This window comes from Camelus dromedarius, chromosome 16, assembly GCF_036321535.1.
Source record: "Camelus dromedarius isolate mCamDro1 chromosome 16, mCamDro1.pat, whole genome shotgun sequence".
Lineage (NCBI taxonomy): Eukaryota > Metazoa > Chordata > Mammalia > Artiodactyla > Camelidae > Camelus > Camelus dromedarius.
Genome location: NC_087451.1, coordinates 36,795,087 through 36,818,226, shown reverse-complemented (window position 1 = coordinate 36,818,226; position 23,140 = coordinate 36,795,087). Strand labels below are relative to the sequence as shown.

Sequence of the window (23,140 nt, the reverse complement as noted above, 5' to 3'; positions counted from 1 at the left end):
ACGCTCAGTCTTCTCTCAACCTCGTTGTAAAGAGAATCCTTATTTACCCTACTCATATGGTGGGCTTTCGTTATTGAGGAAAGAGTGGGGGAAAAACTGCAGGGAGAGCTGAGGAACGATAGAAATGCAGACTTGGAAGGATTGACAGAAACTAAATTAATGTATTACCAAAGAGCAGAAAACGCCCTGCAAAGTGGGAGAAATCAGAGGGTCTTGGTCAGAGAACGAAGTGGTGGGTGACATGGGAAGTCAGAGCAAAGTGCGATGTTAGAGGGAAAAGAGATGTGAAAAGCTACCATGTGACCAGGAACCTTTGGGGAAAAAAGATGAGTCCAGCCCTTAAAAACATCCATATGAATCATCTAGAAAAGCCTTGGATATTTTTAGCGTTAAAATAGTTTGTTTCTTTTTGATGCATTATTTCATTAATTCAGACCTTTATGCAAAAAGAAGTCCAATTTTATTTAAATTACATCATTTTCTCATAAAGACTTTCTCAAGCAAACACACACACCACACGAAAGAAGCTGTTGTAGCAGCCTGCTGAGACATTACTTTTTGCAACACATGACTAAGACCTAAAGCGGAGAAAATGGCAATAAATGCATGAACTTACCAAAGATAAGCCATATGTGAAAAACAGAGCAAATATAACCATGAAGCCCGTCATGACTATAATTTGGGTGGATGTTATGGTGAGTGCAATGACTATGGAAGTAATGAAGATGAAGCCTGCATACAGTAAACCCCAGGAGAGCCTAAACAAAGACAAAAATTATTTCAGTTATTTTAACTTTCATCATAGAATATTTAAAACATAAAACACTATCTAAAGTATAATTCAGTGATTATCTTTGTACCTGCTACCTAGATAAACAACTAAAATGTTACTAATATTACACTGGCATGGCTGTGCTGGTGCCATGGCTAGGTATCAGCTCTGTATTCATACATCGTACAAACAATATGAACACTGCATAAACAGTATACTCTCGTATATATTCTTCTGCAAATTGCCTTTATCAGCAACATATACAATATTATACACTGCTGTACAGTATTTCATTGTATGAATAAAACACAGTGTTCTCCTGCCCATGGACAATTAGGTGGTTTCCATTTTTTATTTCTAATGCAACGTTGCTAAGAATATTCTTGTACTTACGTTTTTGGGGGGAGAGTATAAGAAAATTTCTCTAGGGTGAAATTGCCAAATTAAAGGGGATAAGCATTTTGCATGTTCAGCTTAACTATATATTACATATTACCAAAGTGTTCTAATTACAGAATTAGAAGAAACTTAACAGCTGCTGATCAATCAAACACCTGTGGACTGGGGGCAGGTAATAATTTGACCACTCTTGAGGATCTCAGCCAGAAGCACCTCCACTCTTCCTAGCAGTAGAGAATTAAAATCCCATTACTGCACTGAGCCCATTCCATTCTTGCTATTCCTAGTCATGATTTCTTTATTTAAACTGGTATGCACTATGGTACACCCGTAAGTGCTCACACTGTTCTGCTTTAAATGTGCTAGAGTTCACATTTTTATGAAGTGGTTATTAGAAATACCAGTCAATCTTAGATCTAACAAGCGTAGAGGGTGTTTTAGCCCAGCTTCTCATTTTACAGGTGAGTAAACTGCAGTTCCTATTACTAGGTAATGGGCCTACTCAGGGTCAACAAAGTACACCACCAACAAAGCTAACACAGCAGCTGCAGCTTTTCGCTCAGTCCAGAGCTGTTTCCTCTGCATAAAATTGCCAAATTAGAATTCAACAGCTGAAGAAAACAGCAGAAGTATTAAAACTAGGAACTTGCATCAATATGTTTCCATAGAACATGTTTAATTATTGCTTATTTGACTTTTTAAATTTTTATGTAGTTACAACTATTCAGATTGTTAGAACATCTGCGTTTTTGGAAAATAATACCACATTCTGCAGAATTCACTTCCTGAGCACAAAAGGGAACTACCATACGTCAGAACTGAAAAACCATAGGATAGTGGAACTACAAATGAAGGAAATTAAACTATTACTTAGAAAAAGGAACTCACTGCAGGGAGTTGGGGGTGTGATGGGGAAGATAAAACCATGAGAACCTTCATGATAAAAAGAAAGCAATTCAGACATCACACTTGAATAAATACTGATTACATTTCACATTTATTGCATTAGGGAAAAAAAAGGGGGGAGGTGCCATAAAACTTATTTCCAGCAGACACTCTGCTCTTACAAGAACATTTCAGAATTTTTTTCCTTCTTCGTTTTAATGACATATATTCATTTTGCTAAATTTCAGGTTAATGCATACTAAGAAGCATTTATCCTGAGAATGAACACACATCTAAATGTCCAGTGCCTTTCTGATTTTAATCTAGAGTTGGCTTGTGCCTACATGGTCTGAAGTGACTGACTGCAGGGATACTGTTCCACAGAACAAGCCTTGGTCGTTTTTACGTAGTTCCTCTCTTCCCTCCTGACAAACTTTATCCATTTCTTTGTAATTCCCAAGGTTCCACTGTTTTTTTTTTTTCTTAATCTCAAGACTCAGTTCCTCTTTTTCTATTTCACAATTCAGGTATATTAGAATTAAAACTCTCTCTGTTAATAAAATATACTTTATAGAAAATTTTAAATTTCCTAGACCATAATTTTATTTCGGGGAACATGTGTCTTGCAAAGGATTGTTTAATAAATAGTTCCTCATCCATTCCAGATAGTACCACATCCATAAAGAGAATTGTCTTGACATGGAGAGTATATGGAGAAATATCTTCCAGGATTCAACATTAGAAAAATGCTAGTTTTCTTTCCAGGTAAAACAAACAGACTATTTTTCTTTTCTTTTCCTAGACAGTACAAGAATTCTCTGCCTCTTGGAAACTTAGAGCTTATATGACTTGCATATTTATCTGTTAATCTTACCCATTTGTTAGTTTGCTAAATCTTTGTTTCTACTCCTCAATTATTTGTTTTTATTATAATACAAATATACACAGATACATATATACATACATAGTAAATATTTAAATATATGTTTATTTCAAAATCACTTTAAATTTAAATCATTTGTGGAATGGGGCAAGATATGATATAAATATATCAATATAAAATGCTCTTATTAAGTCTTTCCTATATGCCAGCCTATGTATTGCACAAGCTGGTCACATTATATAGGCTATGTGAACTCCAACATATGGTATTTAGTTGCTCCAAAAAATATATCCCTGGCGATCTAATCGCTGAACGTAAGCTAGCTAATACAGGATCATACTTTTTCAATATGAGGAAGTATGGAGAAATCAAGTGATAACTATGGGCAGACCAAGCAGGAGAGCTGCAATCAAGGGACCTGGAGTGGAGTCCCCACTCTAGCACACAGCATCCATTTGACATTAGGTCACTCTTATTCTCTGTGATTTTAATGGTACCTCTATCACAGCATTAGCTTAACACACTTATGGTGCAGAAAAAATGTGCAGCAAATTATAGTCGCTATTTTGCATAGCAAAGTTTAACAAAGACTGAATCAAAAAGTCAGAATAACAACAAAGCAGTCATCACAGCAAGTTTAAATCATGATGTTCTGAAACAGAAACACTTTTTTACTGCTTCTGAATTTCTCTGTTTATTCGTTTGCACTACTTGAATCAGTCACTCACCAGAATGCTGAATCTTGTAGACCCATCATTTTCATCGAATCCTTATACTTTTTTCTCTCTTTTGTAACATTGAGTGATAAAAAATATATAAATGGGGAGAAGTAAACCAAGCAATAGAAAATAAACATCTCATTGTGAAGGTTCTCTTTAAAAATAAAGGGTAATGTCTTCATATTTATAGCAGTAACTGACATCAACTCCTCCATCACATAGTGATCTGTTGTGATCTAAAGAAAGGTTTAAACAAACAAAATCATTAAATTATAGAAACTGGTGAAATCTGAATAAGCTCTGAAGATCATACCAAAGTTCATTTCCCGGTTTTAATCCTGTTCTGTTGTTGTGCAAGATGTTACTTTTACGAGAAACTAGATGAAGGGCACATGGACCTCCCTGTACATTGTTTTTGTAACTTTCTGACATTCTATAATTACTTAAAATTTTTAAGTTTTTTTTTAAAAAGTAATGTGCTCCTTTGCCTAAATTTCAATTTCAGCATTTGGATGCCTACTTCATTATGTAAACATAATAAAACCTGAGTAGACACTATCTTTTATCAAAATCTTGATGCCTCTGGAATTAGTTCACATTAATTATTAGAACTTTTCTTACTTGTATAATAGCAGCATTAATCGCAGTTTGCAAAGTCAGGAATCCGGTAGCCCAGTATTTGGCCAGTGAACATGAAAATTCATTAGCTATATCCCCACACTGAGCTATAAGCACAAAGAAAAGCATAACCAATATTATGGGATGAAGGCAACTGGAAAATAAGACACAAGAATCCAAGAGAAAAATATCTAGAGGATGCTCCACCAGGAAGAACTTCAACCACACAGAAAAAAAGAGGCAAATGAAAGTTCTTAATACAACAATTTTATTTGTGGAAAACATGGCATGCATAGAAAGTCTTAGAAAATAAAAGAAGATGAAAGCAAACACTCTGCTTGTACTACACTGGACTCCTTGCTGTGCCTCAAAACACCAAACACACTAGAGTACTAGCACTTTCTTTGTGTTCAAATGCTCTTCCTCCAGATGGATCTATGGCTTACTCCTTCCCTCCATCCTGATCTCTTTTCACAAATTAACTCATCACAAAGGTCTTCCCTTGCCATCATAATTAAAAGCATCTCCCCTCTGGTTTAAGCCACCATCAGCTCACTAGTACTTTTCACTGCCTGACTCCTCTGCAATCCATTCTCTGGGCTATATCTAGAGTGCTCCCTTAGGCTTAGAAATCTAACCATGTCTCTGCCATGATTAAAGTACCTTGATGGCTCTCCATTGCCTTGGGTTTTCAAGACATCGCAGGATCTAGCCCTTGAGTAACTTCAACCTCATTCTTCCAGCATGTTCCTCTCTGTATGCCCTGTTCTGCTATACCGTACAGCTCTTCTTCCATATCTACTAACAGATGCCCCTCTTCACCTCAGGGTCCCCCACCCTGGCCCTTCTGCTATCTGAAATGCAATGCCCTCTGTACCTCACACATGCTATCCCTTCCAGTGTTCATTCAAACACCACTTCTCCAGGCAGGACTTCTCTAATCCCACAGTTCATTAGAAACCCCTCGTCTAAGACCCCAAGCACTTTTCCTTGCATTGGTCATTAACTATTTGTTCACTGCTTGCCTTTCCTGCTAAACTGGAATCTCACTTGAGGCTGGGACCTATCTGTCTTCATCAACCCTGCATCCTTTGAAAATGCACTTGTGAATTCACTGTATATCTGTTGGATGGCACAATGGTTGTTTAAGAGCATCCTTTAGTGGGAAGATATGATTGACCTTGGAATAAGTTCAGCAATAAAATGTTTATTTTCTCATGCCATCAAAAGTATCTCTGTTGCCCATCCCAACCTACTCCTTATGTTAAGAACATGAAAAATGCCATAATGATATTTCATATGGAAAGTCACCTGGGTAAAGATCTTCCTTCAAAATTGTAAGGCCATATCCCTGATAAAATTCTAACTTATAAGAGAAAGTGTCATTAAAGATGACTCCCACTGCATATGGGAAATCGTCTAGAAGCATTTTATCCATATATTTTTGATTTGGTACCCCAGTGATTCTTCTTCCTGAGAATTGCAAGGTAAAAAACAGACACAGAGGACTGTTAGCATTTCACCAAAACAGAATATAACATCCAACTTTGTCATCACATATTTTCCATTGGAATTAAACTAAAATTGTTTTCCCTTTAAACTAAACTTATCCCAAAAGGGAAAAAAAGTAACTTTATTTGTTTCAGATTCAAAATCAGGAGACATTCATGAGAATTGAGTGTTTTATTTTAATAACAACAAGTATTAAGGCAAGTTTTAGGTATAAAAAAAATATGCCATGATAAATCTGTTAAGAGAATTAGGGTATAAAAATAGAGGTAATTGTAGTAGTTATTTTGCAGTCAGAGGACTCCAGATTTTAGATTTATGAAAGCAAAGGCACTTCATGTGGAATTTATCTTATGCAGGAACCAAGATCACAAAGTGACTATTTTTAACAGCCACAATTTTACCTGTTAGAAATCAAGGATTAAAGAGTAGATAGTTAGACTGCACCCATCCTGTGCATGAGGGAAATACATATTTTGGTTTTATCAGTTAAAGGCCTCATTTAGAATGAAGACTTTTAAAAATGTTTATAAATTATATGATATGCAGACAGAAAACCTTAGATTATCTATCCTTACTTTTCATAGCTCTGAAATTATTGTTTTTATAACCATGACCTACTTTCTTTTATTTATATGGTTTTCCTGTGTTGTAAATCTTAATCATTATATTTCCCTGTTAAAAATGCCCACAGCCACCAGTGGCATATTCCTAGACAATATATTGTTTTAGTTAAACTTCAATAGATATGTAGGCTTCCCTAAGTTGGAACCCCATCAAGCTAAAAGGGCTTAAAAGGCTAATTGTCATGAGAGAAAGAAAAAGCTAACTAAATTTGTATGCTATGTTAATGCCTAGATAATCAGCACAATGGATAGCTATAACTTCAAATTAAACATTTTATCAAAAATATATAAAATACAATCACTAATACTTTTTTGCCATTAGCACACCTACCTTTCAAAAAGGGAGCAAATGCCGTTTTATTCATAATCTGCTGGGTTATATTAGAGATCGGTGTATATAGAAGGTTCATAGAAGAGCTATTAAATTTATCTACCCTTCCCAGATCCTGGGAAGGTATTTCAGGAAAATGCACATTTTCTTTGAAAAATAAAAATGTGCCCATATAAAGTCCTACAAGTATTGGGAACCCCCATTCCTATAGAAAAAGAGAACAAAGTTAGGTTGTATTCCCTTAAAGAGCTCAGTCAACATCAAAGAACTATTGAAGACAAATTCCAGTTTTGCCATATGGTTGGCTTCTCTGTGCTCTCCACTCTTCAAAGCAAAGGAAGCCAATGAAAGATACACACTGAGATAGTTGTCACATATGTCATTCTCTAATATTAGAACTAACCTTTTGTACTAAATCATGAACTACTGCAGAAGCCGTAAAAGAAACTAACAGTCTGACAATCTCTGTATGCATGGGCATCTGACTCCAGGGTCTATAAGACATGGAGTATCCCAGATAGAGCTCATGGTGGCAAAAAGCAACATTTTTGTCAGTGGTTATATCTTTGTATTGGAAGTCTAAGAAAATGAGAAGGCACTGAGTGGTAGAGACAGTCTAGTGATTCACCAATATTAGTAATACATTCCTGCTTGGCACAATGCTAGACTACATTCTGAGCCTCCGGAAATTAACTGGGACCAAATGCTTGTGTTCTGGCTAACGGGATGTGGGGAGAAATGATATGCACCATTTCCAGGCCTGGCTAATGGAACCCTGCGAAACCTTCCATATTCTCTCTATCTCAGTCTTTCTACTTCCTGATCTGACTGGATGCAGAGGATCCAAAGATTGTCCCCAAAGTCTAGTTAGATGGCATAGTCTCTAGATGAGCCTGGGTCCCTCAATGACTATATGGAGAAGATTCCTCCACCTACCCAATCCACGTCACTTTTACTGTCAACCTTACTTAGACAGTGAAGAATGAAAAATAAATGGCTGTTCTATGTTAAGCCATTGAGACTAGTGGCTTTAATGCAAGCTGACAATCAGTGGTGTTGCTTAGTCATTATTCTTGGAAATAATCTCTGTGCAGAAAATGTATGGCCTTGATAATAAATTTCCCAAATTAAAATTCCTCTATTTCTGCCAGACACTATTTTTAATAGTTCTTGACTCCACTGCCCATGATAGTAGCTTTAATAGTTGCTATAACATACCATATAATTAAATTTTCAGTTACTCTCCTTTTTACAGAAATATGAGTACTACTTTGTCTTTGCAATTCTACATTATTTTTTCAAAGATTGCCGTGAGTCTCTTAATTCAACAAGCATAGCTAGAGACATTTAAAATCAATAAATGCAGTCTTCTACTTAAAATATAAAATAAGAGAATCATTAGGCAATGAAATAAAAACATACTGCTAACTATGGAAAGAGGCAAACTTTTGAACATACCAATGAGCTCTCTCTTTTCATCCTCCATTTCTTAAGAAAATTCTTGCACAAAAGTGCTTGAGTTTGTTGATACACACTCTTCTGTTTCATATGCATTTAGCCTGTTAGTTAAACAAAGACAAAGTAAACATGTGGGAGCATAAGCTAGCAATAAGAAAAACCCTGATCATATTTTGAGGAAAGATTGGGAGTTCAAGATTTACAGATACTAACTACTATATACAATAGATAAACAACAAGTTTATACTGTAGAGCACAGGGAACTATATTCAATACCTTGTAGTAACCTCTAATGAAAAAAATATGAAAATAAATATACGTATGTATGTGTATGATGGTAATATGCTGTACACCATAAGCTGACTGTACATGAACATTATAAAATGACTATACTTCAATTTTGAAAAAGAAATACAAAGAGAACTTCAAAAAATGGATTTAAAATATTATTTTACTAATCATGATTGTAAAATTTTACATCAGATATACTCACTGTGAGCTATCTGGGAGATAAGTAATGCTGGGGAAGTAGAGTGAACTATTATCACAGTTTTACAATAAGAGTTTTTCAATGGGAAAGATATAATTACAGAACCTGTAATATATTTCTCATTTTTGACATTTTATAAGAGGAATTCAACTACATAAATAGAGTAATTGAATTATATCTCATATAGTTAATAATAATTTTTGTTCTTTACACTTAAATAGAAATCCCAGAGCAAATCAAATTAACATAAAAATTCTGATCACTTAATTTTATCTAAGTAATTAATTATGTCCATTAGAAGCAATCTCAATGAAGTATTTTCTTTTGGTATGTACCTTCCAGATTGAATTGAACAACTTTTATCAAAAAAGTTAGGACATAGGATAACAATCCAGACTTAAACGACTTGAAACTTGATTCTAATACACAGAAAGAATGAAACAATTTATATGAGTTTTCTGAATTCAGAAGTCCCTGAATAACTGAGGAAACAAACTGCAAATAGAAAGAAAGAAAGAAAGAAAGAAAGAAAGAAAGAAAGAAAGAAAGAAAGAGAAATCACATGGGAAAGTAATTTTGCCCAAATGTTTGCAAATAAACAGACAATTTTTTCCGTTTTTATCATCGCAAAATTAAATTCTTTAAGATTTGAATATCAAAATCTTCAGACAATTCTCCCTCAGCTAGTACAGAAGCAAATTTTACTATTTTCCTATATTTTGTTGTTGTATCTACACAATAAAAATTGGTTGGGAAAAAGCAGAAACATTTTGTCATTAGGTCTTCAATACAAAACACAGAAGTATTTGGAAACATCTGAAAAATAGATAGATCTTAGCAGTGTCCACCCACATATTTGGCATAGCACAACAAAACAGAGCTTTACTTACTGTTAGGAAAATGAGGGGAAAAAAGCACTCTGGAAACACTGTCAAAGCACAGTTCTTTTGTATAAGGCAACAAATTAAAATTTCTTTATTGCCACTTCCTAATTTATTCCTTAAAAGAACGCTTACTCTCAACAGTTCTTACCCAGGCTAGTTTCTGAGAAGGGGTGTAGCCAGACCAAGCTGCACATGATGAACTTGTTTTGTTTTCTGTCTTTTCTTCCCTGAGCCAATTATTCTGCAGGAAAATGACTGGTCCGTGGCTGATTGGGAATAAAACAAACCCTGTGTTTGTTCACTTGGCCTTTCAACTCCAGGGATAAGAGGGGAAATAGTAAACAAGGAAAATGGAACTAGCCCTTCAGACATGATGAGACCAAGATGGGGAAAGGGCAGTAAATGAGTAACTAACCAAACAAAGCAGTTAAATTTGCACGAGAAATCTTTAACTATGTATTTTTTTCCACTACTAATGCCTAAACACAACTGCCATTGAGATATCTGAGTAACTTACACACACTCTAGAATGTGCTGGAGCTGAACTTTTTTGGCCTAACAAAAGCTAAGTAATCAATAGTCTGCCTCGGAGAAACACCTAAATTGGACAAGTAAAGAATTATGAAAAAAATTCCTTTCTCCTGCTCCTTGCATTGTGGATGTAGGATTTCATAAGGCATTTGAACAAAATAAAAGTAAGCGAATTATAAGGACTAAAAAAACGTTGAAAAAGATTCAAGTCAATTTTTATATGGGAACACTGGGGAAAAAACTGAAATGTATTCAATTCCCACTACATCGTCTATCTCTGTAAAGAGTTACGAATTTTTCGTGACCTGCCAAAGTAAATCGCTAAACAAGAAACCAAAGTCCATGAATTGGGAAATCTCAAATATTTGACATGGCTCCCAATCCACACATGTTAATAATCATAAAGCTGAGACATGTTCTGAAGAAAAGAGTATAATTAAAGAGAAAAAACTTTAACACCATGATATTTTGTATATACAGTTCTCTCTTTGGTAATTAGTTCTGTTTTTTAAAACAGTCAACAGTGAAATAGGACGTGTCTTTACATTAAAATTGGAAAAAAAAGAAAAAGTAATAAAGATGTCCTAAGTGTCTCATGGAGCAGGGTGGAAGGTCATAAACATTGTTAAAATTTTGTATTAATGAAAGGTCAATGGTCTAAACAAAAGTTCTAAGTTTCTTTTAAATCACCTGAAATACGATTCAGGTTTTTATTAATTTTATTCTCACAGTTGTTTTAGACCCTGTATACTGTATTTTAGGAATAATTTTCACTCTGCCTTTCCTACAATTGCATTAAGAGTCACAACTACAATATCAATAATTAGATTAAACATATCTTACTAGTTCTACTTCTTACTGCTATTCCTTGCATCTTCTTTGTGTTCCTCTTCCTTACTTAATTCTGATTTGGTCATTTTTCTTATTTAAACATGAGGAAACATGAGGATTTCCCCACAAATATGACCTAATGTGGTGAGTAAATGGCCAACCTCCAGCTAGAAGCACATCAGAACAGTGGGTAAAATATATCTAACACAGATGTTTAGGGGCAAAACCGAACTTAAAGAGGAAGATGAAAACAATAAAGAATCACACAAATGAACTTAGTTACAAAACAGAAACAGACTCACAGATGTAGAAAACAAACTTATGGTTACTGATAGGAAAAGAGATGGGAAGGGATAAATTGGGAGTTCAAGTTTTGCAAATATTAACTACTGTATATACAATAGGTAAACAACAAGTTTATACTGTACAGTACAGGAAACTATATTCAATACCTTATAGTAATCTATAATGAAAAAATTATGAAAATGAATATATGTATGTATATGTATGACTGAAACATTATGCTGTACACCAGGAAAAAAAAAAGAATCAATAGAAGAAATAAAGAGAAATGAAAGCACATCCCCAGGTGTTAAAAATAAAAATGGAAATTAAAGTCAAAATTGTGAATGCTATGTTAGAAATACAGCAGTTCAAAGAGGTGTTTCAATACCCGTGACCTGGATTTGATCCCTCGCAAGGTATAAAGCCAAACTTCATATCTCTGCATGAATCCAGAAGTGCCACAGTACTATTCAGTGCTGGAAATAGAGACTAGAAAAACTTTACCTACTACCTAAAGGAAAATTAAAAATACATAGTCTTTGCCCAATCTCTGGCTTGAAAAAAAAATTCTCCATAGAAAATGAAAATCCCAACTATACATAGCACAAGGCAGGTACAGAACACAGGAGAGGAATCTGAATCTATTCTCCCCCCACAGCAATGTGTCTAAGAAATGTCATAGCACTTAGCATTATGCACTCTGGAACCAAATTGAGGTTCTAATTCTGGCTCTGCTATAGCTTTGTGACCTTGCATAATCTATTTAACCTCCCCACCCCTCAGTTTTTTAATCAGTAAAAATGGAGATAACAAGTGTGTCTGTGTGTGTGTATGTATGTATTATAGTACACTGTTATACTGTTAATATTACATGTATAGTTATTGGGGGTATCAGATTCATTAAAATAAGTAAAGTTTATAGATCAATGCCTGATCCAGAAATTCCACTCCTGGCTATATAACTGAAGAAAATGAAACACGAATTCAAAAAGATACATGCAATCAAATGGTCACAACAGCATGATTTACAATAGATATGGAAGCAACCTAAGTGTCCAACAACAGGTGATTGCATAAAGATGTGGGGTGTGTGTGTGTGTGTGTGTGTGTGTTTGTGTATAACACACAATGGAATACTACTCAGCCATAAAAAGAATGAAATTTTGCCATTTTCAACAACATGGATTGACCTGGAGGATATTATGCTTAGGGAAATAAGTCAGACAGAGAAAGACAAATATTACATGGTATCACTTACACGTGGAATCTAAAAAACAGAACAAATGAATGAAAAAAACAATGTCTGGAAAATTATAAAAGCTCAAAAAATGTTCCTTGTTGTTGCTAATACCCCTTCTCCTCCTCTTCTTCCTACTATTATTATCCCGGAGCCTCGTGGAGAAGATATAAACAATTCTGTAGCAATATGTCCAGAATTCAGGGTTCAAGGCAACACAGTTTAAAAATAAACATACCTTCTGGAAGCTAAGCTCATAATTAAAAGTCTATCATGAAGGAGAAGTAGTAGACCAAAAAATGAGATTAGCAATCTCAAGAATTGACGATAATAAAAATTATGACAGAAACTGTAAAATATGTAACTAAAATGTTAAAGAATATGTTAGTTAAAATAGATGGTGAAAAGGAAGACTAAAAAGAAAATAACCCAATTGAATTTATAGACATTTAAAGAGATTAATAACAGTTAAGATTAAAAACTTAATGGATAGGTTTTATAGCAGATTAGACACAGCTGAAAAGAAAATCAGTAAACCAGAAACACCTCTGAAGAAATCATACAGAAATTAGTGCAAAGATAGAACATGTTGGAAAAATAATGAAGGGAGACTAAAGACATGAAAGACAGAATAAGGGTGTCCAGCACATGCCTAATAGGTACATTATAATCAGGAAAAGAAAAGAAATAAGTAAGAGGAATATTCAAAATGCAGGAGATTTTTGAAGAATTAAAGACATAACTCCTTGGATTAGAAAAATCAGTATGTCCTGTGCAGAGTTAAAAACAAACTATTTTAGTTCCAACGACTGTTTCACAGTGACCTACCAAGAGATGGGAAAGAAAGAGAGAGAAGAAAGGGAAATATTAAAAAAAAAAAAAACAATAAAATAGAAAAGCTAGATGGTCAATCCAGGATCAACAGGCAAAAGATGTCAGAAAACCATGATATAATACCCTCGAAGAGCTGAGAGAAAATTCTATACCCAGCTAAATGTGCATGAAATAGAGATAACTCCAGAAAGAATTATCTTACACAGCCAGGCCAAAAGAACACTAAAGGATGTACTTCAGTAAAAAAATAAATAAATAAAACAGTAGTTTTAAAAAAGGAAATTGAACTCAGACAGGGCCGAGTGCCAGAAGAGTTTGGCAAATAAGTTGCCAAAACTAAGTATTCATTGACTGTAAATAATTTTGTGGAAGAGGAAGCAGAACTTCCCATCAACCCACACATTTCTTCAGTCTCTGATGATGGAAACTTAAGAGATTTCTATGATTTTATGGAGCTTTAATTGCTAGTTAAAAACACAGATGTGGCATAGGAGTGATAATGGTAGGGTTTTTACATGTGTACTATGCCATTGTTTTCCTCTGTTTCTTGTGGGGGCCCAAAGTTATCTGAATTACTATTCTATGACTCTCCCACTTCACTTAAGCAGCAGCACTTATGAGCCCTTGTGGGGGTGAGCATTTGACAAAATATGTTCTTAACCAAGGGGGGAGGAGCTGATGACGGGATCAGGCACATAGTGCGGATGCTGGCCTCACGGAGAGGAATGCTATTTATTCACACTAACAAGGAGAAAGCCAGAGTGTATGGGTACAATGAAACCTGGCTGGTTGCTGAGGTGGTGAAAACTTGTGAAGACATTCTCTTTTAAACGCTTCCATTTTTACAGTCAAGTGGAAAGAAAGGTCTTCTGCTGAGAGCGAAAGAAGGGGTAAGAGATGTTAGAGTCTCAGAAGCAATATATAGGACTAAGTCATTTAATTAGTTATCCAATTCAGTGAAAGAGTGAAGAGGGGGATGGAGTGGAGTTGGCAGGCAGAACTATGGTGCCACTTGAAGGCAATGGTCATTCGTTTAAAGTGAGACCAGTGATTTTGTTCATGTGTATCTTTTATCAACATTCATCTCCCTCATACAGGTTTAACCAAGATTGGCATATTGTCAGGCAATTATGATGAAGCTTAAGAGGGTCGAGTACTGATGGTGTATATGCGGAAGTGGCTACTGGCTGAAATAAGCCTCTCCCCTGATGGGCTGAGGACTGCTAAGTGGAGATAGTTGATGCCTCTTCTTTCTGGCCAACTTGATTTCGTCCACCAGATCCTACGTAATGCTTTCAAGTACATGGTAGAGTGTTCTCCCTGTGTTCAGAAAGATGGTGAACTTTGGATGGGTTGGCTATCTGCGATTATATCTAAGTTTTACTGAAGTAAAACAAAGTATGTGGTCATGACTCATTGTCTAAATAAAGAAACTTTCAAGTCAACTGGAACTTAGCAGTTTGGCAGCTTATTAGAGCTAAGCACAAGTTTTCTGGAATTTTAGCTGCAGCAGGAATTTTAGCCATCTATTTCTTCTCCTTTTGCATGTTTTTCTCTTACAGCCTCTGTATTTTGCCCATCTGCTTTACAAAGGACATGTACAGACCTCCATTTGTGGCCAGAGTGACTAGGATCCAATATCAGGATTATACCAGCACTACCCTAGGACAAAATTTCAGCACCAAGAGTCTGTAGATCTCTCTGCAGAGCTACCCCAGCTGCCAGTATGTTGGTATTCACTCACACCTCTGGGACAGAGTTCAAAAGATCCTGTCTGGATTTGGCACCACTCCCGCTCCAATCTGTTGTATCCTTAGTTTGGAGTCACATGAGGCAGATGCAGCTGCTACAGGCCCATCCCGTGAGCCTGCCAAGTGGAGACAAAGCTGTCCCCGGAAAAGGGGACATAGTTGTGAGTTCAGCAAGCACTTTCAAAGGCGACTAAGAAATCTAAATACTCTGTTTAAGATCGTCCCTGTTTCTGTAATTAATTGTGTTACTTTCTTTAGAGAACTTTGCTGGTTGGTCTACTAAGGTTCAATTTCTCCTCAACAGACCAGTGATTTTTCCCATGAATGGCCCGTATTACAGAGATCTAGATTGCCCAGCATGATGGTTAGTTGTTGCAGATGCTCTTGACAACTGATCAGGTCAATGTTACTTTTTTTCCCCTTGTACGCAGTGTCCATAATGTACTGTGTGGTTATCACAGTGATGGTGTTAACCAGGCCACAGGGCCTGGTGAGACACTTTTTTCTCTGCTACAGGGATAAACCTGCCAAGCAGATGATGCAGCATAAGCAGACCAGTCTCCCCAGGCCCAGAAGACAAACATAGCCAAGTTCTAACAATCCAGCTACTCATTTCACGTGGCTACTATCAACCTGCTCGCACGTTATCATTTCTGTCTCAGGACTTTCATTACAACTTCAGTTCAGGTTGAAGTTTGCAGTCTGGCTTATACTGAATGCCTTTCAGGCAAGCTCTTCCCTAATGACATTAGGAAAAACAGAATAATCAGATGGATAAGCTGCCTCCAGATCCAACTTCAAGAAGTTGGCCTGAAGACTGAAACACCACTGATAGAAGTTAAGCTCTAATGACCTTTAATTCCAAAGGGCCTGGGTATCCTTCTCCTTATCTTCTTGATCCCTTCCTTCCAGTACTATGTTGGTACTCATCTTATTAAGTCTGCAGTGCTGTCCACTAAACACAAAAAAGTAGACATAAACATTTTTTAGTTGCATTATGCACAGATGCTCATAGGGTAGGTGGCTCAATATTTGATCAAATGAAGTAAATTTTAAAATATATCTGCTTCATCAAAATGGTGTATTTTATAAGAAATAAGACAAAAAGAAAAAGCTAAAAAAATACACACACATAAGGAAATTATAGGAACAGTCTCTAAACCTGATGATCAGTTCAAAAGTTCACGACCGCCTTAGGTTGTAACATAATTGGTAAGTGTTCCCGCTCAGATCTCTGATAGCCTCTGTCAGTGTCATAAAAAATTCAGTATCACATGAGCCCTCTTGTTAATCTTCAAAGCTGTGAACACCTTTACATCAGCTTCCACTATAAAATAATGACCTTTGGTATCCTTTATTTCTTTATCAATAAATACATGATAAGAGATTTCTGGCCACAGAACTCATAGACTTTTTTAGTTAATACGGGCTCTTCTGTTTACCAACTACTGCCTTGTTGATTTCTTTAACAGCATCATTAATTTGACAACAGGTTAAGCAAGATTTCATATATGCAGGAATACCGCTGAACTTGTTAGAAGTGACATGTGGCTTTTCTTTAGCACAATATTCCTTTGTTCTTTGGGGAACTTCTTTGTGACACTGCAGATTCCTCAGTTTTACTTCATCTGGGTCAAGTTTCTCTTCCCTTAATGAACGTTTAGGTTACTCTTACTTGAGGCAAAAGGGAGGACTGTTTTCCCTGAGATGTTCCGTATCTTTATAATTGTCTTCCAGAGTCAGTGTTCCTTGAGTAAACTGTTAATTTTTAATACTGAACTTCCAATTCCAATTTATTTAGCAGTTCATTTGCTAAAACAATCTCATTTCCTATTTTATTTCATACAGTCTTCAAGGTAAGTTCTTGGCCACAGTTTCTTACTAACAGACTTTAAAAAAAAAATACTATCAATCTTGTCATTAATATGAGAGCATAATTGTTCCAGATCTAAGGAGTCTGTTCTCTATGCCTCTCATAAAGTCTGGGAGCAAAGGCTAATGCTACTTTAAAAAAAAAAAAAAACTTTTTCCTTTTCATTTTTCTTTTCTTCCCTTTTTTGGGGGGTTGGTAAGCTAACCCTTCTCTTTGCCTTCCCCTGCCTTTCTCTCTTAAAATGAGTAAACATAAGATTCCTCAAAACAAAGGCCCTTTTCACTTAAATTGTAACCTCATCCTGGGGATGGCTTTAGCTGAGTAACCAAAGTCCTTCCTAAAATTTTTTTTACTCCGTATGACCCTCAAGTTGGCTCTGAGGAAGGAAAAGTATAACACAGTGGTCCTGGGCAGAATGAACATTTAGCTGAACATTTTCTTCCTCATCTTCCCATCTCTTCCACCACTCGCATCTCTTTGGTGATAGAACAGGCTTTCCCCTAGTTTGATCATGCTGTCAGGACTCTCCCCACTGAGGAGGGAGAACAGAATAGGGGTTTTCAAATTCTGCTTCACTTTCCACTGACCACGTTGTTCATGCATCGGCAAGGTGATTATTTGCTGACTCCTGGCATTTTCCTTTAGTTTAGCAAACAATTGTTTGGGGTGCTAACAAAGTTATTTGAGGGTTATAATAAGAGTCTAGGGCCTTTCTGAGTTCCAGTATAGATGTGTATTTCTGCTATCTTTTTTGGTTTGGGGTTTTTTTTTTCACTTTAGTAGACAGAGTAAGGGTATTATATAAATGGGCACTTGACTCGGCATAATTGCCTGCAGCTTCTAATTCCGTCCTTTCTTGGGAGATCTCTGCTTTAGAGGAGCTGACTTTCATGTGAAGTCAGGGAACTGGTTGCACTGTACAGATGAAACTCCTAGGAGATTCTTGTGTTGAAAGCGTACGCACACACAGAACCTTTGAGCCAGGCTTTCTCGGAATATACTCCAAGTGATTAAACAGAGGATCGCCAAAGATCTGCATGCAACATTCTTAGTTGCACCACTGTTTATAACAGGAAAGTTTAGAAAGAACCTATATATCTTTCAATCAATTTTCAACTAAAAATTTTTGGTACATCCAAACACTGAAATAACACAACAGACATTACAAACAATGACACAAATACATAATCAACTGGGAAGATGTGATGTTCATAGTATGTTGTTAAATAAAACAATTACCTAACAGTAGATATGCTATTATCCTGTGTATATGACAGAAAAATGTATTAGCTAAGCAAAAACATTTTCAAATTTTAGACTGATATACACTATGTGACTTTTTACAGCAGTCTTGTGTAATGTCATAATTATTTTAAATTATATATTTTTAAAAAGTGGATTAACATTGCCATTGTAATTAATCATTTTAAGTGTACAATTCAGTGACATTAATTACATTCCCAGTATTGTGCAACCATTATCACTATCTAGCTCCAAAACTGTTTCATTATCCAAAACAGGAAATCTGTAACTATTAAGCAATAACTGCTCATTCAGCCCTCCACTAGCCCCTTTTGACCTCTAACATTCTTTCCACTTCCATGAACTTGCCTATTCTAGACATTTAATTAAGTGTTCCTATTCCTACAATACTTGTGTCCGGTTTATTTCAAACCAATTTTATGTTATACATATATTTTACAGCAAATTAAAAAAATCGAAAGGAATGAGACAATGAGAATTTCTGGGTAATAAATGCCCATTCATTTTATTTGTAACTATTGGTATTTTAAAAATGTAATCCGGAGCCATCCTGCCAGATGTCCCAGGGCACTCGCTTCTATATTCATCCCATGAGCATTTTGCACTGCTCTGCTTCAAACGCTGCATGTTGCAAACATGTGGAAGTCAGTAACTACCTAAGAGCTCTGCCTCCAGCCAACCCACCAGCTCCTGCTGCCTCTGGCTCTCCTTTCAGGGTGGCTTCTGTGTCAGTGGCTTCTCCTGCCACTTCTGGACAAGCCACAGCTTGCATAGATGCTGTTTGCTTGACCTGCTGTTCCTCCTAGATGTTCCATAGGTCATTGTTAGGCTTTTTTCCTCCCAGCATTATTGAGATGTATTTGACATACAACATTGTATAAGTTTAAGGCATGCGAAGTGTTGATTTGACACATTTCTATATTGCAAAATGATCAGTTAGCTAACACCTCCATCACATCACATAATTACCATTTCTTTTCTGTGCTGAGAACATTCAGAATTTACTCTTAGCAACTTTCAGGTATATAATACGATAATGTTAACAACATTATAATCATTGTGCTGAACATTAGATCCCCAGAACTATTCATCTTATAACTGAAAGCTTATACCCTTGGACCAGTATCTCCCCATTTCTCCCACCACACCCTTTGCCCCTGGAAACCACTGCTCTGTTTCTATGAGTTTGAATTTTTTAGATTCTATATAATAAGTGAGCTCATACAGTTGTCTTTCTCTGACTTACTTTACTTAGTATATCCTTATGTTCCATTTATACTGTAACAAATGGCAGAATTCCCTGCTTTCTTGTGGTTGAATAATATTCGTGTGTGTGCGTGTATGTGCATGCACATGTGCACAACTGTGATCTTTATCCATTCATCTGCCAAAGGACACTTAGAAGTGGTTTCCACACCTTGGCTACTGTGAATAATGCTGCAATGAACATGGGAGGGCAGGTATCTTTCCAATAGCCTGTTTTCAATTCCTTCGGAATACACCCACTGGTGGGGATCGTATGATTGTTCTAACTTTTTGAGGAATCTCCGTACTGTTTCCCTAGTGGCTACACCAGGTTACATTCCCATCAGCAGTGCACAGGTGTTCCCGTTCTCCACGTCCTCACCGCTTGTTATCTGTTGTCTATTTGATGGTACAGGCTGGCTTTGTCAGGTGGGTTTCCTGGACCACATGGATAGTATAAATTCTTGTGGCGCTGTCACATAAGCATAGCTCAGAGTTTTTTTTCCATCTCTTGTCTGGAACAGCTTCTCCAGATGGCGGGCACTGTACATCAAGTCCTCTGTCCCAGCCTGGGTAGTTTTTTTGTAGAAGCTGGCTTTACACCGCAATCATCGTTCTAAGTCTTCACTTCTCATCGACTATAAACCACTTTCAGATCCTCACATGGCCACAAAAATCCCAGTCTCATGTTTGGGGGTTGAGATTCAGGCTCATTATGATGCTGCGCCACAGGTAATACAAGCTGAAGCTTACTGCTCTGATGGTATTAAAGTGGTTTTTGTCATATTTTACCCAGAATTTCAGGTATTTGCCATGGGAGGAGGGTCTGTGTAAAAGGAAATAAACTGTATGTGAGAGTTAAACTCTATATGGGTTTTATTGAATATGATAAGCATGGTTCTTACCAGCTTCATAGCTCCCTCATGGGAAACTGCTCTCCTGAGGGATGAGGCCAGGGCTGTTCTTAATATAAGGCTGACCATAATTTGTATCATGGACCCAAGACCACAGCACATTTAACCCACATGTTGTTGGTTGTAAAAAAAAAAGTCTTAGTTCAAATAGAGGCAAAGCAAATCACAAACTTTGGCTCTCTGGAAATTAAACTGGGAAATACAGAGGAAACTAAAAGTACGCACAGAGAGAGGCAATAAGGCCGAAGGGATAATGGAGGCCATTGGGTAAGTTAATGTTGATGTAAACAAAAACTCTGAGCAAGCAGAAGGGGGAGGGTGAGAAAAGACCGACTGAGCACTGGGTGCTGGAGCCACGCACCTGGGGGAAGAAGACAGACCGCACATGGCAACGAGCACAGCGAGGAGCCGGGTCTCTGGCGTGGGCTGAGAACACTCCAGTGACGTTTCACCAACTCTGGCCCACGGACGTTCCTGAGGCGGCCTTGAATCCACAAGGACTTCCAAGCAGGCTCTTTCAATCCTGTTCTTACCCTTGGATGTGCCTTGGATCACAACAAACCCCTCCTCACCTGAGTTAGCATGTGTGAATCTGTTTCTTGCAACCAGAGAAACTCCAGGAACAGAGAAATTACTACCAGGAATTGAGATTTGTGAAATATGAAATCACCAAGGATGTGGAGATTTTGAAATTAGTTAAGACATAACGGCTGAAAGCACTGGAAATGTTCTACCTATTCTAAAACTGTGTTTTCTTGGTAGACATACTATGACTTCTTTGTGGCTATGGGCAAAAGCTGCAAAGAAGCAGTTTTAAGGGTAGAAGGAAAGAAACTGGGCAGAGTTGAATGACTTTAATAGCAATAGGAAGTTTACAATGTTAAAGTCTAGGATGCCCTACTCAAAGCAGCTAGAGAAATCTCCTAGAGGAAGGGGCTTTTATCTGATAGCTGAGTGTCCACTGGCCAATAGCTGCATCAGAAAAAAATCACAGAACCTTGCTGCATATTTTTTGGTCACGGCCAATCTCTGTTTGACAGGAATGAGAACATCTGTAGAAAGTAGAAGGTATTACTTTTTACTGAGCTCTTCTTTTTGACCAATTGTGATAATCCATCACAAATATGAAGCAAACTCTCCCCCTAATATTCTCCCATGCCACCTCTGCCCCCACCTACATCAACTGATTTGTATTAATGTGGAGTTAATTGCAAATGCTAGATGTTTTATTTTCATTTCTGTTCATTGACGTTCTTATATATAACTTTGTCCAGTATTTCAAGGGCTACTAAGGATGTCTTAGTTCTCTGTATCTTCAAGGGCATACTCTATTCATGAGAAAATGTGTAATGTATATGAAACAATATTCAGCTTGAAATATATGTCAAATTTTTATTCGCATTTTAAGCATTCCTACAAGTTAGGAGGACTTGCTTCTTTTACAAATTACCTGTGGAAATAGCTGTTTGTAAGAATCAAGGTAAGGAGCCAAGCTTTACCTTAAATCAGTGCCAAGGCAGAGATAAAGGAACTGACCGCAGAGCAGAGAGTAAGTTCAGCAAATAAGCGAAGTCCGAGTCAGGAATGAGTCTGAGATTAAAAGTTCTCGGGGGAGTTTCAGAAGCTTATGATGGACACTGAATTTTTCTATGGATCAGACAACAAAGTTACCAAAATCTCATACAGCAAACGGCCAATAGTTGATATGTGAGCTACTTACCCTAAGACTGTAACAAAGAAGACTTAAGAGAAGTCCACCGCAGCTTTATTTATAAGAGATATATTTGCATGTAACCAAAATGTCAGATAACAGTAAAAAGTTAAATAAAAACCATGATAGCACATCAAAGGAATGTGATGGAGCCATTACAAAACACAAAAGGTTTATAATGACATGAGAAATGTTCATGCATGTTAAGTGAAAAAATATAAAAAATTCCTATGCTCACTGGGATATTAACTTTGGAAAAGTACTCTTTAAAAGCACATTACATACAGGTAGGCCCAAATATTTACTGTGATGTTTTACTGTGGTGATTACTGTTACCTTCATCCACATAATTTTTATACCCTAAAATGAGCATATGTTTATTTTATAATCAGAATATATAATTATATCTAAATGTTATACCACATAATTTCATCTATCAACTTACTAGATCTTCTGACAGTTCATGTCACATTGTTGGTACTTAGTAAATAATGATTTAAAAATGATTTATGTAAAAATGATTTAAAAAGCTTATATATTTAAAGTTTAGGTTTTAAAAAGCCTACAATGTTTTATTTGTAAAATGTGCTCAGTGGTCAGCCTTATTGATAGCAACAAAATACTAGTCTAACATTCTGTGGTTTCTGAATTAATATTAAGCACAAAATAGGCCTATATTAATGATTCCTATATGTCTGGTTACGTTAATTTTGTCTGCTACCTTTCCTTATCCTTGCCTCTTCCCTCCATTCTAAAATTTTAAAAAACATTTAAAACCTTAAATCATTATTGAATGCTTAAACTACTGAATGTTTTGTTTCATTAACTGCAGTAATATGAAAGATTCTTCCAGAATTATGGAAACTAATAATGTAGTAAGACCTAAAATCTAGTATTAGGAGGTTCAGGGTTTTAAGGCTCTTCCTTCAGGAGGAGTTTCCATCTAACTGTTGTATCAACTTCATCATCAAAATTTCCCAGCTCCTGCTCTTTGGAGAGTTCTAAGAACACCTAAGTAGGAGGAAATAAATAAGGAAATGAAAATGTCAGGGTACTTCTGAAAGATAGATGCACACAGAGCTCACACAAAG

The 23,140-nt window shown here is 36.4% G+C and overlaps 2 protein-coding genes and 1 pseudogene across 8 annotated transcripts in view; all 3 read right to left on the bottom strand.

Moving 5' to 3' along the window:
- The window catches only part of LOC105085698 (ATP-binding cassette sub-family A member 6), a 63,441-nt gene extending 41,498 nt beyond the window's left edge, over positions 1–21,943 (bottom strand). The window contains exons 1-7 of one of the 3 annotated variants that reach the window (XM_064495614.1): positions 20,700–21,943; positions 8,201–8,301; positions 6,743–6,947; positions 5,588–5,749; positions 4,280–4,383; positions 3,668–3,894; positions 617–758 (exon numbers count right to left, since the gene is read on the bottom strand). In XM_064495614.1, coding sequence (XP_064351684.1) covers positions 617–758; positions 3,668–3,894; positions 4,280–4,383; positions 5,588–5,749; positions 6,743–6,947; positions 8,201–8,296 — 936 coding nt within the window. In that variant the 5' untranslated portion in view covers positions 8,297–8,301; positions 20,700–21,943. The other 2 variants (XM_031468954.2, XM_031468953.2) reach the window with 2 other exon arrangements.
- On the bottom strand, positions 16,270–18,951 carry LOC105085720 (spindle and kinetochore-associated protein 1-like; annotated as a pseudogene).
- Positions 21,944–22,086: 143 nt separating the features above from the next.
- LOC105085697 (ATP-binding cassette sub-family A member 10) overlaps positions 22,087–23,140 on the bottom strand; it is a 65,387-nt gene continuing 64,333 nt past the window's right edge. For all 5 annotated transcript variants that reach the window (XM_010975958.3, XM_064495611.1, XM_064495610.1 and 2 more), the window contains one exon: positions 22,087–23,060. In XM_010975958.3, coding sequence (XP_010974260.2) covers positions 22,962–23,060 — 99 coding nt within the window. In that variant the 3' untranslated portion in view covers positions 22,087–22,961. The remainder of the gene's footprint in view (positions 23,061–23,140) is intronic.